This window comes from Talpa occidentalis, unplaced genomic scaffold (assembly GCF_014898055.3).
Source record: "Talpa occidentalis isolate TD23 unplaced genomic scaffold, MPIMG_talOcc4v2.1 talOcc4.3, whole genome shotgun sequence".
Lineage (NCBI taxonomy): Eukaryota > Metazoa > Chordata > Mammalia > Eulipotyphla > Talpidae > Talpa > Talpa occidentalis.
Window position 1 is genome coordinate 18,895,954 of NW_023603184.1, and position 17,757 is coordinate 18,913,710.

General features: G+C 37.9%; 1 protein-coding gene across 2 annotated transcripts; it reads left to right on the forward strand.

The window, feature by feature from the left end:
• On the forward strand, positions 1-15,785 carry LIN7C (lin-7 homolog C, crumbs cell polarity complex component). Of its 2 annotated transcripts, XM_037522547.2 has the most exons (6): positions 1-9; positions 958-1,134; positions 7,875-7,993; positions 8,247-8,318; positions 10,501-10,710; positions 11,246-15,785. In XM_037522547.2, exons 2-6 carry the CDS (start codon positions 966-968, stop codon positions 11,399-11,401), a joined length of 726 nt encoding a protein of 241 aa, XP_037378444.1. In that variant the 5' UTR covers positions 1-9; positions 958-965; the 3' UTR covers positions 11,402-15,785. The 2 variants fall into 2 exon arrangements, with proteins under 2 accessions (XP_037378444.1, XP_037378445.1); XM_037522548.2 differs by lacking the exons at positions 1-9; positions 958-1,134 and adding an exon at positions 4,341-4,398 and having other exon boundaries at positions 11,246-15,780.
• Positions 15,786-17,757: the final 1,972 nt, after the last annotated feature.

Consider the following 17,757-nt stretch of genomic DNA (forward strand, 5'->3'; position numbering starts at 1 on the left):
TGGCCCCAGGTACAAATGGAAAGCCAAAGAAAAGGCAACAGCTCGTGTGCCAGTAGATGCTGAGAACATTGGCACAATTGCCTGTGTTGGCAGGACCAAGAGTTTGAGATGGCTAATTTAAGCGACAAGATCCTGGCAAACAGATTTATTTAGGGCAAGGGTGCGTCAGGAAGATGCCAGAAAAATGCATCAATCTGTGCCTTTACATGTACTGTAGAGTGATGATGAAACAATTGACATTCAAAAAGTAAACCCTTTCTTTATTATAATCTGTAACTCATCCCAACAAAAAGTAGGGTTTACTTTAGATCTCTTGTATTCCAAGGTGGGGTTTTGCGTTCTGACCTGACATCTGTGATTCATTCAAAAGGTGTTCTTGAAGAGATTTCCCCATACCGTTGTATTTGATTAGATCAACTGTTTACTTTAAAAGCAGGCTAATTTACAATTCATAATATTCACTTCAAATAAAGGAAATCAGTTATCTAAAATTTTACTTGCTGAGTATATTGCACCAAACTTTACTGGAAAAAGAAAGAAGACAGAAGCTTTAGCTTTAGCTGTACTAATAGAGGGCTGCATAGATTATTTTACTGACGAGTAATTTTTTTCTGCAGTAAGATGCAACTGTTCTAAATATCTATCCCATATAGTAGCACCTATTTGTGTAGAGTGTGACAGACCATAAAATAGTAAAACATTCTACTTAGCATATCTGGCTTCCTCATATTACTTACCATTTCGGAGCTTCTCTATATAGACTCCTACCCTTAAGTTTCCCCTACCCTTTTACTCGATGCTGTCTTAGTCCATTGCATTTGTAATGGCATGGGTTAAGAAAACTATCATTCTATAGCAGCTACTTAGGACTTTGTTTTTATAGAAGAACTAAATTTGCACAAAATAACTTTGACTGGGATTTGACTTCCTATCTATTCTTCTTCTTCTCTGAGGCAGGAAGTAACATGAGGAAGCAACAGGTGGAAAGGAGTTCTTCCACAGGAAGAGAGAGCAGTTCTGGATTAGGAAGCCTGGTGATTCAATATCTGGCAAAAGCTTACAAGCAAAAGCAGCTCTACTTCTGCAGTGAAGGAGTTGGACTCTCAAGGTCTCTCCCAACTCTGATACTTCAAGGTATATTAATTAAGGAGGGGCATTTTAGGCAATATCTCTTTACAAGTTAGCTGATTCTTTCATTTATGGTGTATGTTGAATACAAATTGGTTGTTTGTTAATGGAATCATATCTTCCTCTGAAAATTTTTTCTTCCTTACCTATGTTTAAATAATTAATCTATTCTGATTCCCAATTATTAAAATATGCCTTTTTATTCTTTCTTTTTTTTTTAAAGATTTATTTATTTATGCATACAAGAGCTGGGGGACAGGCCAGAGATGGGGGGGTGAGAGGATTCACCAGAGACAGAGTGGGGAGAAGAACAGGCAGATTGACTGGAATACACTGCTGAGGGGATCATTGGGCGAGTCAGGAGAGGTCTGCTGCGTCATATGGGTTGCTCCCTGGCCAGCCAGGGGATCGAACTCGTGCTGCAGAGGCTTCGGATTGCTTCATAGTGCTGTGCTTAACCCCTTACGCACCAGGGAGGCCCGCCTTTTTATTCTTTCTGAAAAATTTTAGGATCTACTTATGCCTGGAATTCTGAAATTTCATTATGATTATATGTATTAAAAGTTCCTGAGGACAGAGAAAAGATCATTCAAAAGAAGAATGGCAAACAATCCACAATCCTAGCTCATGAGAATAGCTCCTATCCCTGCCATTCAGGGTAGAACCACAATATTCATGGGACTTGAGGTATTGTCTCAGTGGTGAGACACAGCTCTTCACAAAAGACTAAACAGGTTACAACTCATGAAGTCTAAAAACAAGCCTCAAAAACACAAAATCATTTTCAAGTATCCTATCTGCATTTCAAAACAAAAATTAATATAAGAATACAAAAATATCCAGGACTCAAAAAATTTAAGTTTGCAATACTCGACATCCTATGTAGATATAACAAATTACCAGTCATGTAAGAAGCAGGAAATTATGAGGCATAATGAGGAGAAAAATCAATCAATGGAAAAAGTGTCTGCAATGGCACAAATGATAGAACTAGTAGACATAGATATTAAAGTTATTATAATTTTATGTGTTCAAGAGGAAAGACTGAACATGTTAACTAAGGAGAGGGAAAAATGCATGCAGAAACACACAAAATGGAACTGCTAGAGATAAGACTATAATATCTGAAATGAAAAATGAGCTAGAGATTAAGAGAATATTAGATGTTGAAAAAAGAAAAACAGAAAAGGTTGAAATAAAACAAAATGAAATGAGCATCAGGGAGTTTTAAGACAATAGAAGCAGCAGGATATATACTTAAGTGGAGTCACCTATGGAGAGAAGCTGGAAGATATTTTAAGGGGCCTCCCTGGTGGCACAAGGGGTTAAGACGCAAACTATGAAGCTATCTATAGCCTCTGCAACATGAGTTCGATCCCCGGCTGGCCAGGGAGAAACCCATCTGGCACAGCAGACCTCTCCTGACTTGCCTGCTGCTCCCCCCAGCAGTGTACCTCAGTCAATCTGCCTGTTCTGTTCCCCACTCTATCTCTGGGGAATCCTCTCACCCCCTACACCTCTGGCCTGTACACCAGTTCTTGTATGCATAAATAAATCTCAAAAAAAAAAAGAAAAAATATTTTAAGAAATAAGGGCAAATGTCTGTAGTTGACTTGCTTCAAGTGATAACCTCACTACCTAGCAAGGCAACTGGTAGACATTAGGCATTCAATAAATGTTTCTTGAACACATTTGTAGTAGAATAATGTATAAGAGATAAGCACAACAGCGCTATTTGCAGAGTATGAGGCCGTTAGTACTCAAAGCACAGTATGAAGAAAAGAGCGTAGTAGAAGTGGCGTGTCCTCAGTGACCTGGAGGGTGAGTTTAGTTTGGAGGGTATAGCATTTGGAGAATTGGAGAAGAAAAAGAAGAACATTCCACATAAGAGCAGCACAAGTGAAGACTTGGAAACAAAATAAACTTGGTTTTGACTATACCATCTGGACTAGCAAGTGGTGGTGGCACTTGAGGGATAAATGAGAAGCAAGGTTAAATGGGTGAATAAGGGTCTGAGAATGCAACGCTTTAGAATAGGAAACGGGAGAAACCATTTAAAGTTTTTAAAGAGAAATCACTGATGATGAAATCAGGGTTCAAGGGGAGAAGTGTATAACGGTGATATTTATGATAGGTTAAAAGAAAATATAACTGAATGGAAAGAGTGGGTCTGGAGCAATCAGGAGATTGTTAAAACAATTTTGTCATGAAGTGTTGAAAACCGTATATTACCAGCACAGAACAGAACTTGCAACTATTTCATTTAAATTAAGAACTACGAATACCGGATGGTCTCACTCATAGCAGGAGTCTAGAAAACTTAAATAAGGGACCAGGAAAATGAATAACTATAAGAAAGTGAAAATCAAAATCAACAAAAAACTTTATGGGTGGTTGGGGCGGGGAGGGATTGGGGTCAAAATAAGGGGATTGTAATTGTATGGGGAATATAAAAATAAAATTTATTTTAAAAAAATAAATTAAGAACTACGTTTTCTCAGGGTGCATAAAATTTTCAAAAGTGGCCCTAAGAATCGGCAATGGAACAATATCATTTACTTCATATTTCATTTACGTCCGATTTCAGACAAGCTTTTAAAAATTGTTTCTTTGATGTGCCCTGAGTGCCTTGTTTCTCTCGCTCACCCAAGTGCTTCACACCTTTTGTTCTTCCCAGTCCTTCTTTCAAACAGACTTGAAAGTAATTTTTAAAATCAATTCAGTGTTGTCAGACACAGAGTTTACAATACCCCGTCTATACAGGTGGGTTTAATCCCAGAATTTAATGGAAAAGAGGACTCTTCGTCGCACAGATGGGGAAACCGAGGCCCCAAGCGGTTCAAACGAACTGTCCAAACTCAACGCCATTGTAGTCAAGCTGGGACAAGAATCCAGAAGCTTCCAAGGGTAGAGAAGGGTTCGAAACGAGTGGGATAACGAAGTGAACCCCAAGGGAAGAAGCTTGAGTCAGGACATGGCTCTTTTCAACTTTGGGGGGGGGGGGGGCACATGATTCCAGAACCTTCGACCCGCCGAAGGAGCTCGGCACCCAGCTGCCTCATCACCCTGGGCCCGCGCAGCCGCCAACCACCCCGCCACCGCGGTTCCCGCTCTCGCGATACTGGCGGCTCTAGCCTAGTCCGCTTCCCGCTAGGCCCCGCCCCGTAGGCCCCGCCCCTCCACCGCAGCCCTTTTGTCGTCATTTCCTGTGGGTCTGCAGGCAAAGGGACAAGATGGCGGCGCTGGGGGAACCGGTGCGGCTGGAGAGGGGTGAGTGCGGCCGAGGCTGGACCGAAGTGGGTGGCGTGGGTGGAGGAGTGCCGTGCCGCCGAGGGCGGGTGGAGGGGCGGCCAGGCTCCGACACCCGAAGCCAGGCTGTTCCTCGAGCTAGCGCGGTAACTGCCGACGTCGTAGCGTCCGACCCCAGGGAGGGCGCTGGCGATTTCTGGACGCTTCCCAGACCCCTCGTCTGTGCCTGGGGGCCCGGCACTATTATACATCACCGGTTCGCAGTCACTTGCTGCAGGCGCGCTCCCGCGGTGGGTGTGGGAGAGGCTGTGTGCAGAGACGTGTCAACCTGAGGAGCAAACACTGCACGCCCAGTTCGGACAGACTATACGCACTGCCCGTATTGTACGCGATCAAGTGGGTGTCCCCGCTTTCACCCCCACCCTGGACAGACAGCGCATTCACACGGAAACCTCCTTCCCCCTATTTTTTGCACAAACTCCAACGTTACTTGTATTTCTGTTGGGGTGTTTTCCTGGCTTTGGTGCCTCTCCCAGGTACGGAGAAGGTGCTTTAAAAACAATCCTACGGATGTGTTCTTGGGCAGATTATATAACCTGATGGAATCGTGGTAGTTGTTAAATACTTGAAAGTGCATTCTTTTCCCTTCTTTACAAACCCTGCAATTGGTGTCCGACCGGTTGCTTACGTTTTAGAATAAACTGTCGAGGAAAATAAGGTCTGTTTTGCTGAGTGGAAACCGAAAAGCCTGTGGAAAATGCATAGCTGTGCTCCTGTGAGGGCCCTGTAACAGATTTTCAGCATTCCACTTTTTCCGCTCCAGTTTCTTTATTTCCAGTGATTTCTGATGTGCTTTTGACACACCGATATTAGAAGTCACTGCTAAGTGTCAGCAAGTACGAACTAAACATTTTAAATACCAGTAGCACACTAGTATAGAATGGATATTGAAACTATCTGGTAAATAATAACACTTGCAGTTACAGTCTGAATGTTAAGTAATAAGAAGGAAATAAATTTTTAAGAAGGAAATAAATTTTTAGAAATACTGTAGAGAAACTTTTTCTAATTCGTTCCACAAAGGATTGCTTATTTTAATTTTGTTTATTCATTATGGTATTCATTATCTGTAAGCCTCTTTATAAGTGACATTGTTTCTCTCCAACCTACCAGACCACTAATTAAAGCATCATTTTTGACAAGGGAGTAGCTACTCTGGGAACACTTGATAAGTTTGACCTAAGCCTGTGACCTCTTCCTCCTGAGCACAGTGTCATTATGCTTTGTACATGGGAAAAGATCTGTTTGGTGTTAAACAGGAGTGGGTGCTTTTCATTGAAAGCCAGTTGTAGGCTTCTGACATGTTGCAGTCTTTTATATTTTTAAGTGCAGCATAAAATGTGGAGCTTCACCATTGACATTTTGTTTTGGTAGTCATGGTTTTGGGTTTACTGGGTGGGTTTTTGTCTTTTTTTTTTTTTTTTTTCCTTCTGTTTCAGAGTTTCAAAGAATGCTCAGCACCTTAGAAGGATGAATTAGTGATTGTTGTCATAGAAAGTCAGATTATATCAACTCTGACTGTTTGGAATTTTGTTAACAGACTTTAACAACAAACTCAGCAGTATAGGGCCTCCCCTGGTAGCGCAGCGGTTGAGCGCTGAGTTGCGAAGCTGCCTGCAGCCTCTGCGGCGCCGGTTTGATCCCCAGCTGCTCCCCGGCTGCTCCCCGGCTGCTCCCCGGCTGCTCCCCGGCCACCGGAGGAGGGTCCCGCATGGCGCGCAGACCTCTCCTGCCGCCCGCTGCTCCCCTCAGCAGTGTACCTTGGTCCTTCTGCCTGCTCTGCTCCCTGCTCTGGCTCTGGTGAATTCTCTCACCCTCTCGTGCTTCTGACTGTACCCAGTGCTTGTATAAATAAATCTTAAAAAAAAAAAAAATTTTTAAAAAACAAAAAAAAAAAACTCAGCAGTATAAAAATTAGTGCTTGTGATGACGATCCTGAATGCTTGCAGAAGCATCAAAACAGGATCAGTGGAACACATTTGAGCACATATTAGCTAGTCAAGGTTCAGTAAAGGGTATTTTGCTGTTTCAACTTTTTAATTGGATATTTTTGTAGAGCTTAATGTTTTGTCACTTTGTAAATCAAAATAATTTATTAACAGCCGTTGGTGTTGGCATTGGCCATTTGGTGGTGGGAAATCAGAAAGGTCAAAGTTTATTTCCCTTGCATTTACTTAATATAAGTTTAAGGTTTTGTTTCCTAAATTTGAAAAAAAAATACATTTTCGTGGTTTTCCAGCTGCAAGCACAAAGAAGGCTATGCTAATATTATAAAAGAAATTGTTTAGGTCCTTCAGTATAATATAAAATTCAAAGTTTCTACCACTTAGACAAAAGGGAGCTAGGAGTAGAAGAATAGGTTCTCTGTGCCCCTTGAGTGCAAAAACAGGTTGGGCAGAGGAGTCAAAGTAGAGATAGTCCTTAACAGAGTTGTAACATGACGCCGAATCTTATGAAAATTTCTTAATTCATAAAATACTTACCCTCCCTAACATGCTTAATAAATTTATGTAAATGTGTAGGCACCCTTCATATTTCTTATGATTAATTGCTGCCAGTGTAACATAACATTTATGCTTGCTGTATGCCATGCCCTTTCCGTATATTTTTTGGTTTAGTTGTAAAGTAGTTCTTATGAGGAAAGTACTGTTGTTTCCATTTTACAATACAGAAATTGAAACAATGGGGAGATTAAATAATTTGTCCCCAAGATCACAAAGCTAGTGTTAAAACCAAAGTAACAAAACTAACAGTATTTTTTTCTATTTTTAAACATGTATTTGACCTTGTTTTAATTAAAACATTGTGTCAATGATCCAAAGTTGAAAATAGACTTATTAATTTCATTCAGTTATACTGTTATATTAAATATGTCCTTACCACATAATGCATCTGTTATTGAATAGTTTATATCTTCATATATGCTGTGTGTTCTTTTGGGAAATGTACAGTTGTTTGATTAACGCATGTTTTGTTTTCTCAGTGAGTTGGTTGCTAATAATGATAGGTAAATTTTTATTGACTGAATAGTTCCTGATAAAATTGTCAGCTTTTCAGAGGCAGTACAGTGTTCGTGTGTCTATCAGATTTGAGCCCCACTCCTTTTCCTGTGGTATTTAGTACTATCTTGAGTTTATCTATATCTCTGAAAAATGCTGTTTTTCAGATTTTATACTGTACAGTGTCAGTATTCCTAATCTGCTATAAAATTTAGCATTCTCAGATTTTATATTACCACTCACCATAAGTAAGTATACACACACCTCCTCACTTCCCCACCTCCACACATAAGCTCACAATCTTATGCTGCTTTTCCACCTTGCCTTCTTATTTCGTGGTAGTCCTGAAGGAAGGAATCTTGACTGCTGTACTGTTAGATAGACATTCAGAAAAACTTCAAAAAAATTACCTATCAGTGTGTGTGTGTTTAAATTTAGATATTTGTAGAGCAATTGAATTGTTGGAAAAACTGCAAAGAAGTGGAGAAGTACCACCACAGAAACTGCAGGCTTTACAAAGAGTTCTTCAAAGTGAATTCTGCAATGCTGTAAGAGAGGTGAGTAAATGGGATTAAAATTTATTAAAAACTTGATCGAACTAGGTAAACAAATTTGAGTTCAGAATTTCTTAAGAAATTGAATGTTAGAAAGACGTTAGAACTCTTGCGTTTTTGGAGTTCCTGATAGAAAAACATTTTACAAAGATGATAACTTTGCCGAAAATTTTTACACATTCATTGACTTCACAGAGAACTCAAACATGGTGTGTTCTGAGATTTAAAATCACGATGATAACTTTGGATTTTACAGGTGTATGAGCATGTCTATGAGACTGTGGACATCAGTAGCAGTCCCGAAGTGAGAGCGAATGCAACTGCAAAGGTTTGTTTTTTCATTTACTAAGAGTGAGAGAATTCTTTGTGAGTCAAGTTTAAAATATGTTAATTTATTAATAAGCTTATTTAATTCATAATAAGCTTATTTTGGAAAATAACTTAGAGTGTCTTTCAAACTACATGAAACTTCTCAAGTACCTAGAAATAGGACATTTTTAAATTAACTTTACAAAAGGTATTTTGTCATACCTTTTATATGATAGAATCATACAGTTTAGGTAATGTGTTAGAAATACACTTGTAGACAGTAATACCTGTCACATAACACATAGTTGTTATAGGTACATTGTTATTCATTATGTAAATTTTCATCAAAATTCTGAGATATAGATGATCATTTTATTGGTGAGGAAGCATCAAGTTAGATTATTTGCCTCAAACCACATAAATAGTAGCTCGTAGAACTGGAGAATGCCCTGAGGTTGCTCTTTGCTTTCTCTTATACCTTGACTCTTATGGTCAAGCGTAATTACCTCTTTGGCGTTGCAAATGGTAGCTTTATATGCTTTTCTAAGTGTTTCTCAAATCCAAACATTGTCCTCAGTGGCCATCATATATGATTAGAATAAGTTATTACCAACAATAGGTGACTTATACTAGAATTGGTCATGAGTAAGTAATTTTTCTTTTATAGTTAACTGTTTCACAAAAGAAAGTTTTGAATTTGAATACAGTCATTTGGTTATAAATATACAATGGAAAACTGCTCGGCTATGGAGAAAAGTTGAATTTTTGCCCCTTGTGACAACTTTGATGCACATTGAAGAGGTTATACTAAGTGAAATATTGAGAAGTTGAAAGACAAATTCTATACAATTTCACTCCTGGAAGACAGACGAAGAAAATCAAAAGAAAAATACATGCTTTGATTCTGACAATAGAATGGTAGTTACCAGAGTAGAAAAAGGTAGGTGGTGGGTGGAACAGATAGAGGGGGTTGATTGGATGGTAACTAGACCTCTGATGGGAGGCATGCTGTGGCATACACTGTTGTCAGCTATATAATACATCTGACACAGAGTGTTACCTTAAAAAGGTGTGCCTTAAAAAAATACGTACTTAGTTTGGTAGAATAGGAAAAACCTGCAGAAACTTGCATTTAATTCCTGACATATCATTTTTTGAGCCTTAATTCTCTTAGTAAAATGAGGCCTCTGTTAATCTTAGAACATAGTGCTCTTCAGCAAATCTTGATTTCTTTCCTCTTCCCCGTGCCTTTTTTGTTCTTGTATCCTGGGCCATCACAGAAAATGGTACTTAATACCTTAAAAAGCCAAGTGAAGCCAAATATTTCAGCTTTGTGTTAGAATTAGTCTAAATTAGACTAAATTTGAAGTTACTGAAGAACCCCATCTTCTGTGAGGTTTTAGTAATAATGAAGTTAAAGCAAAAAAACAAAACCTTTCACATTGGTTTTAAGTAACCTCATTCTTGATATTGAGTTCTTTCTTTTTTTTTTTGAAAGATTTATTTATTTATACAAGAGCTGGGGTTAAGGCCAGAGGTGCAGGATGATCAGAGAATTCACCAGAGACAGAGCAGGGAGCAGAACAGACAGACAGATCGAAAGCACTGCTGAGGGGAGCAGCGAGCGAGACAGGAGAGTCTGCCGCGCCATGTGGGCACCTCCCTGGACAGCCGGGAATCAAATCAGCATTGCAGAGGCTGTGGACAGCTTCACAGCACGGCGCTCTACCAGCTGCGCCACCAACAACTTAGTCATTTAATTTGTAGTACAAATAGAACAGCAGTCATAATGGGTCCTAGCACCTTTTAGATTATATGGGTGAGTTCTGTCCTGCCCAAAGCTATTCAGCTCTAAAGCTCGGGAGAGCTGGCATACTGGGGGAAGTATGCTCCTCTCTCACGTGCTCATGGTTCATCTGCCTAGCAAGCCTCTGGCCAAGCGCAACACACAAGTTCTAGGCACTGGGTGGACCAGCAGTAGCCTGAACAATCTTAACATGTCTTACATAGTACCAAGGTTTGTTTGCTTGCTTCTCCTTAAAACACAATCCACTGCTAGTTTACCTTTCCCCAGAAGTTGAGGGCATTCAAACACAAAGGTTTGAATGTTTTAAGAGACAAAAGAACCCAAGTAAACAAAGGGTATATTTTTAAACAAGAAAAATTTCCTTTCAAAAAAAAAAAGAAAAATTTCCTTTCAGGCTACTGTTGCTGCATTTGCTGCCAGTGAAGGACATTCTCACCCTCGAGTTGTTGAGTTACCAAAAACTGAAGAAGGCCTTGGATTCAATATTATGGGAGGCAAAGAACAAAACTCTCCAATCTACATATCTCGAATAATTCCCGGTGGAATTGCTGATAGACATGGGGGCCTCAAGAGAGGAGATCAGCTCCTTTCTGTTAATGGAGTGGTAAGGATGAACTTTCTTTCTATTTGTAGTAATATGTTATGACCACTTGGTGGTGCATTTGAGTTACAGAAATAAGATGTAGGGAAAAAAACAGAGACTGTATAGTTTAGAAATCCCTTGGGGGAATCCTAGGCATTACTATTTAATACAGTGATACTTTTTAAAGCACTTTTTAGTATGGTTTGCTTTTCTCCAATGTAAATTAGCAATGTTTAGTGATATTTTTATAAAGTAAGGAGTTAAGACAGAACATTAAAAACATTAAATGAGAAATTTGCCCTCAGTTTAGTTTTATAGAACATCAGTAGCTTGATTTACTTCTGACTTAGTGCAATAACAGACTGGTATTTGTTATTTAGGAACTTAAAAACTAGTTCCTATACACACACTGTATGATTTAACAGGATTATACCCTGATTAAAATGATAAAGCAGGATTGTTTTATAGGTTTACAGTGTTGGAATAATACATTACAACTTTTAAATATTTTGAGTTACTTCCAAAACTAGATACTAATTGCGTGTGTTTTTTTTAGAGCGTTGAAGGAGAACATCATGAAAAAGCCGTAGAACTACTGAAAGCAGCGCAAGGAAAGGTTAAATTAGTGGTGCGATACACACCCAAGGTCTTAGAAGAAATGGAATCACGCTTTGAAAAAATGAGATCAGCAAAACGCAGACAACAGACCTAATGCAGCTCAAAACTTTCTATTCCATTTTGCTTTTAGCTAGAGAAGTTTTACTTGTGACCTACTGATGGCCGCAATGCCAATGATTGTAAAAAAACAAACTTCCCGTGAAATCCTCCTTGCCATTTTATAAATGCCTATTTTAACATCATTTATGGTTCCAGAGATGCATACACTTTTTTCTGACAAGAAAAAGTAAAAGGTGATGAGGGCAATTCTGTCCCTCTGTTTTTACAGGCCTTTTTCAAATGCAGATTTTGTCATAAAGTTGTTATAGATTTTTAAAAATGCTTTTTTAATATTAAAATGTACTTTTACATTCTTAATCTTTTTTTAGGAAAAAAGTTTGCTTTCTTTGGCTACTTATTTAAGAGTAACAGTTCTCCAGTTCTTTTTTTGTTTACTCTGGTTTTTTTTAGCCTATAAAATTGCATCATGGTTTTCCAGGAAATTAAGCATACAGTCTCGGCTACAGCAGTTCATTACACTATCAATGTTAACATCCCTGCTGCATTTTGTACTTTGAACATACATATATAATCAATGGTAAGTCATAAACTAGCACAGTGGAAGTTTTTTACTTTAAACATAATGAATATTCATTTATACTGATTTGTAAAAGCAAGTTTTTAAATATTGAAAACAATCATTGCTAAAATACGTATTCTTTCATAATTGAGTACTGAGACAAGAAGATGTAATGTGTTAGCATTACTGATTACATCTCTTTCTATTTGTAATAGCATAAATTACAAATGCAAAAATAAGTTCAGGTTTCATCTTTTACAAATTTTTTTTAATGCTCTCCATCTTTAAGTATATTTTTTACATTTTGGTCTTTCCATTCTTAGAGATGAGCCAGTTAGTTTGTGGTGGGAAAAAGGGAAGCAGAGTAGTAAAGTGATACTTTTAATCCCACTAGCCTCAAGAGTTTCACACTTAAAACTAGCTCAGTAATAAAGAATTGATTTTTAAATAGGAAGATGGTAGAAGGATATATTTAAGGTATATAGGAATTATGAGCTGATATGTTCATAAAAATCTGAAGACTTTATAAAAATGAGTCAGAACTCATTCATGTTAAAATAGTTGGATTTTGAGATGATCTGTTCAAAAGTGATTTAAATATGATGATGGAAACTTAGAGAGATACCTTCATTTGTCCACTGGATGTCACTATTTTACTGAAAGGCAGCTATTAGTGTATGACTGACTGAGGTCTTTTTAAAAGCAAGTTGAAGTTCATTTTCAAGAACATATGTTTGTTTTTTAAGTGACAGATGTTAAAAAGAGGATACTGGATTGAAATATATAAGAAATTTAGCATCATTATTGACCCTGTATAAAAAGGGAGCGTTTTGTAACATTCCTTCAGGAAGAATAGAAATGTATACTTTTTCTGCATGTTTGTGAAAAGCACTGTGAGTGTTAAAAGATTATTCCAGTTTTCAATGATTTTCAGAATATAAGTCAATCAGCATTGTTATTTATCATTTAGGTATTGAACACTGGATTGCATGGTTGAATGTGTCTTTAGTCCACTACAAACGTGCTTGTTGTTGACAGGATCATATTAAATTGTATATTTTCAAAATTGATGTTTTTAAAATGTTGAGACCAAAGTAGCATAGAATAATTATGGATTTATTTTAATTTAATTGTAAAATTTTTAGAAGTATTTGTTGTAGAGCTTTATATATTAAAGAGAGGTATTGGTGCATATAAAAACAGTAATATTGTTATGCTTGTATTCTTGCATTACTGGGTAAGTAAACCCTGAAGAAATCTTTTTTAGTATAGCTACAGCTGCAGTAGCTTTTAAGGGCGTGTCAACATTTCATTATAAATTATAGCTTCCTGGTTCAGTATCTCAGCTGTTTCAGAACTTTCAGCCAAGTTAAATCTTTTTTGGTGTTGAAACTAAGTAAGTTGAGTAAGCTATTTTTTTTTTTTCCTACAGTAATCCACAATCTGTTCTTTGTGTGGGTTGGCACTTATTTATAATTCTTAAAATAAGGATAGCTTAAAGGAGCCAAATACAGTAGTTTTGCTTGCTACTGTTGAGCATGAGTAGCAGTAGTTTGTTTTCATTAATGCAGTTTTCACAGTGTATCCCAGAATTTTAAATCCTGGCCATAGAAAAGTTCAGTCATTTAGTGACAAAGAGTGCAGTAGTGGTTAGTACAGTGAAAAATGAAGGGGAATTTGTCTTAACAAATAAATGTATGACTCATGAGCATAGGAACATAGTATATAGCAGGTGTTTGACTTGTAAATTATAAATATGTATTGCTCCCCACCCGTTCCATTTATTTTCTTGGTATCGCAAAATGAGTTGACTCAGTGATTCTCAGCCTTAACTGCATATTAGAACACCCTGCAGAGCTTTTAAAAATATTGATACCTGAGTTTCATCACCAGCTAAATCACACCAGCTAAAACAGAGTCTCTGAAGGTGAAGTCAAATGCTTAGTTTCTTAAGGCTTTCCGGGTGGTTCTAAAGAACATGCAGGGTTGAGAAACACTAGTTTTCCCTTTTATAAAATGCTCTAATTACACTGGAGTGTGTTTGAAAGTATCAAAATAGGATATTGAGTTTACAACTACTATTAAATAGCACCAAATATAATGGTTTGGTTATATTTCTAAGTAATTTTTTTTTTTTTTTTAGTAATAAAAGGTATTTGGCTTTCCTTATTTGGGAAATGATTACAGTCTACCTTTTTTTCTATTTTATTCCTTTAAAAAAAAAAAAAAACCTGCCAGTAGTTTAAATATAAGCTTTTAATGTCTTGCATCTTTCTGCCCCCTTTTGCCTTTTAAGCTTACAAAAATGAATGTTTATTATTTGAGAAAGCATGTTTAAAAATTGCCGATGAGAAATATTATCATTGATGATTATGTGCTGTCTTACTATGGCCACTTTATCCATTAGTATAATACTAGATTATACTGGCCTGGTTCTTTGAATTTCATAACTCAAATGTTTTTTTAAAAATTGTCTTCCTCCTCCAAATTTTTGAAGGTTACTTTGCTCACGTACTTAAGTGGTTTGACTTAAGTACTTTGTTTACAATTTAAATGGATATTATATTATAACATTTAATAGAAGAAATGGTTATGGCCTATCTGAAAAGAATGTCAGCATGTCTTGGTGGTGTAGACTTAAAAGAAAACATTGTGAAATATTTTATAATGTGGAATGATCATTGAAATATCAAGGACTCTAATCATTGTATTTCCTGAATAAATGTATGTTTCTGAAGTTTCTAACTTACATTTTGTTGTCTCCTCTGGTAACAGTCTGGTTTCATACATTTTATTGTCTAAAATTTCACTAATTGTGTTTCTTCAAAGGTTGTTACAGTTTTGTAATTGTCGAATTGTAGAAAAACAAATTACTTGCTCATTAATTTTCAAGAACTTCCCAATTAGTACCGAGTCATAGTGTTTTTGTTTTTTTTTTTAATATTAGCAGTGTGTGCTACTTTAGTTCTTTAGTTGAAGGTAAAAAATTATAATACCAAAATGAATTGAATACTTCCTTAATAGGTGATTTCATCTATCAATTCAATTCTGATTCAAAGACATTAAAAATTTATATTCTTGTTCTTTGGATTTGAAAAATTGATAACTAAACAAAAAATGTGTTTCAGAAGCTATATATGAAATAACTTAAATGAGGTCAAGCATAAATCTATGGTGGTTACTGGAATGAAAGTTAAGGCTCCTATATTTTGCTTTGTCTTTCATAAAATAAAACAGAAAAAAATCTTGTGTGTTATTTTAAGAAGCAGTATGGCATGGAAGTAAGAGCTCAGAATCTGGAGCCTGACTACCCTGATTTGAACCTTCACCATTTCCACATAACTTTAACAAAAGTTCCTTCCCTGTGCCTTAGTTCCTTCATCTATGTAGTAAGAATCTTCTGTTATTATCTGTAAAGCCCTTGGAAAGGGGCATGACAGTGTCCTCTTACTTGCTGTTTCATGTGAAAATAGCTTCAGGACAAGACACTATGGTCAGTTAAAATCATCAAGTTCTTATTTTTTATGCCAAAAAACCTAACCTTTAAATTATGCTTATAAACTTTATCAAAGACTCAGGGAAATCAAAAATTAGTGGAGCTTGGGGTCAAGGATGGAAGTCATATTCAGAATGAAACTCATAACAAAATAAGTACAAGTAAGGGATTTGTTCAGTCAGAAAAACAATTTGTATAGAGACTATGACCTAGCTTCAGAAAATGGATTGCTAGAAATGGTACCTGACGAAACATGAGGCATAATGTACCATTATGAATTTATAAGAATCTTGAAAATGTATCGGGGGACCAAGGTAACAACAAAAAGCACTTCTCATTAGCCCCTCAGTTTCTTCAAAATTTAAGTAAAACAATATTTTCTAAATCTAATTCAGGTTTTGTCATATTCTCTGTTCTGGTTTTAATATAATGAAGTGGTGAACCATATTTTATACATTTTGTGTGTTCTTTGTGTGTTTAGAAAACCATCTGGTGGTGCAAGGGGTTAAGCACAGCACTGTGAAGCTATCTGCAGCCTCTGCAGCATGAGTTCAATCCCCAGCCAGCCAGAGAGCTACCCACATGGCACAGCAGACCTCTCCTATCTCACCTGCTATGTCCCTCAGCAGTGTATGTCAATAGATCTGCCTGTTTTGCTCCCCGCTCTGTCTCTGGTGAATCCTTTCAACACCTCCCCCCCCACACCTGTGACCTGCACCCCAGTTCTTGTATGCATAAATAAATCTTAGAAAAGAAAACCAGGTAAAATCTAAGACTGACTTTATATCCACAGCAAAAGATAATACACACTTGTCAACTTTATTCCTTCAATTTTTTTTTTAAGAATTTATTTGTGCATACAAGAACCGGGGTGTAGGCCTGAGGTGGGGGGAGGTGAGAAGATTCACCAGAGACAGAATGGGGAACAGAACCAGCAGATTGACTGAAATACACTGCTGAGAAGAGGAGCAGCGGTCGAGACAGGAGAGGTCTGCTGCGCCATGTGGGTAATTCCCTGGCCTGGGATGGAACTTATGCCTCAGTGGCTGGTGATCGCTTGATAGCGCTGAGACTTTAACCTTTGTGCCACCAGGGAGGCCCGATTAATTGACATAGTTTTAACCCAGAGTTTAGATGCTGCCTAAATCTGGCTCTGTATACTTTATCTTAAAGTGTTAGGGGTTGAGTTGTGTCCCCCCAAGAAGTGACCTTATTTGGAGACAGAATATTTACAGATAATCAAAGAGATTATTAAGGTGGGCCCTAATTCAATATATCTTAGTGTTCTTACAAAAAAAGGAAGGGGTGGGGTGGAGGAAGGTGTAGGAATATGTTCACAAACCAGAAGAACACCATGGGAAGTGATGGAAGAGATTGGGATGATTTTTTGACAAGCCAAGGAATGCCAAAGATTGCTACCAAAACACCAGAAGCAAGGAGAGGAATAAACAGATTCTCCCTAAGCTTTCAAAAAGAACCAAGCTTGGGCTTCCCCGTTGGTGCAGCAGGTTGAGCACAGCGCTGTGAAACTGTCCACAGCCTCTGCAGTGTGGGTTTGATTCCTGGCTGGCCAGGGAGATACCCACATGGCGTGGCAGACCTCTCCTGTCTCACCCACCGCTCCCCTCACCAGTGCTTTCGGTCTGTCTGCCTGTTCTGCTCCCCGCTCTGTCTCTGGTGAATCCTCTCACCTTCCCACCCCTCTGGCCTGTACCCCAGCTCTTGTATAAATAAAATAAACATTAAAAAAAAAAAGAAGAACCAAGCTCATGGACACCTTGATCTTGGACTTCGAGCTTCCAGAGCTAGGAAAAAATTTCCTTTAAGCCACAGTTTGTGGTACTCGGTTATGATAGCTCTAACAATCTAATACAAAAGAGAATCCACATTCTCCTAGTATGTCAAAAATGAGTCCAAGGAAAGCCAAATTTAGTGTGGCTTATCCCCTGTGCAAAGAGGTTTCAGTAAAAGTGGTTTTGGTCAGGGGATAAGGTCCCTGGCCTTTGGAGGTGAGAGAAACACTAAGTTCTTTGTTTTCTACCAGTGAATTGCTTTGTTGGACACCTGTGGGCCATGTGCTGTCTCCTGGGTTCATCAACCCCTCAGACATTACTTTTTCCCTCTCATTTCAGGCTGCCAGTTAGTGTATGATTATATCTTCAGTTTGAGGGCTTTCCAGGAGTTGGCAATGGCAGCAGAAGAGTTAGCACAGAGGAGAGGGGGTTCTGCAGCAACCCTTGCTCCAGTTGGAATGTGATGAGAATTTGTCTTTAGTCAGGATGCTTCATCATGTAAAGGTTTATGCTGGTTCTTACAGACCCTGTCCCTGATGCAA

What these genes read in the sequence shown, in the direction of transcription:
- LIN7C (XM_037522547.2), top strand. Translation starts at nt 966, where the DNA reads ATGAGGAAGCAACAGGTGGAAAGGAGTTCTTCCACAGGAAGAGAGAGC. An exon ending in GAGCGAATGCAACTGCAAAG is followed by an intron (nt 8,319 to 10,500) that starts GTTTGTTTTTTC and finishes ATTTCCTTTCAG; the next exon opens with GCTACTGTTGCTGCATTTGC. An exon ending in TCCTTTCTGTTAATGGAGTG is followed by an intron (nt 10,711 to 11,245) that starts GTAAGGATGAAC and finishes TGTTTTTTTTAG; the next exon opens with AGCGTTGAAGGAGAACATCA.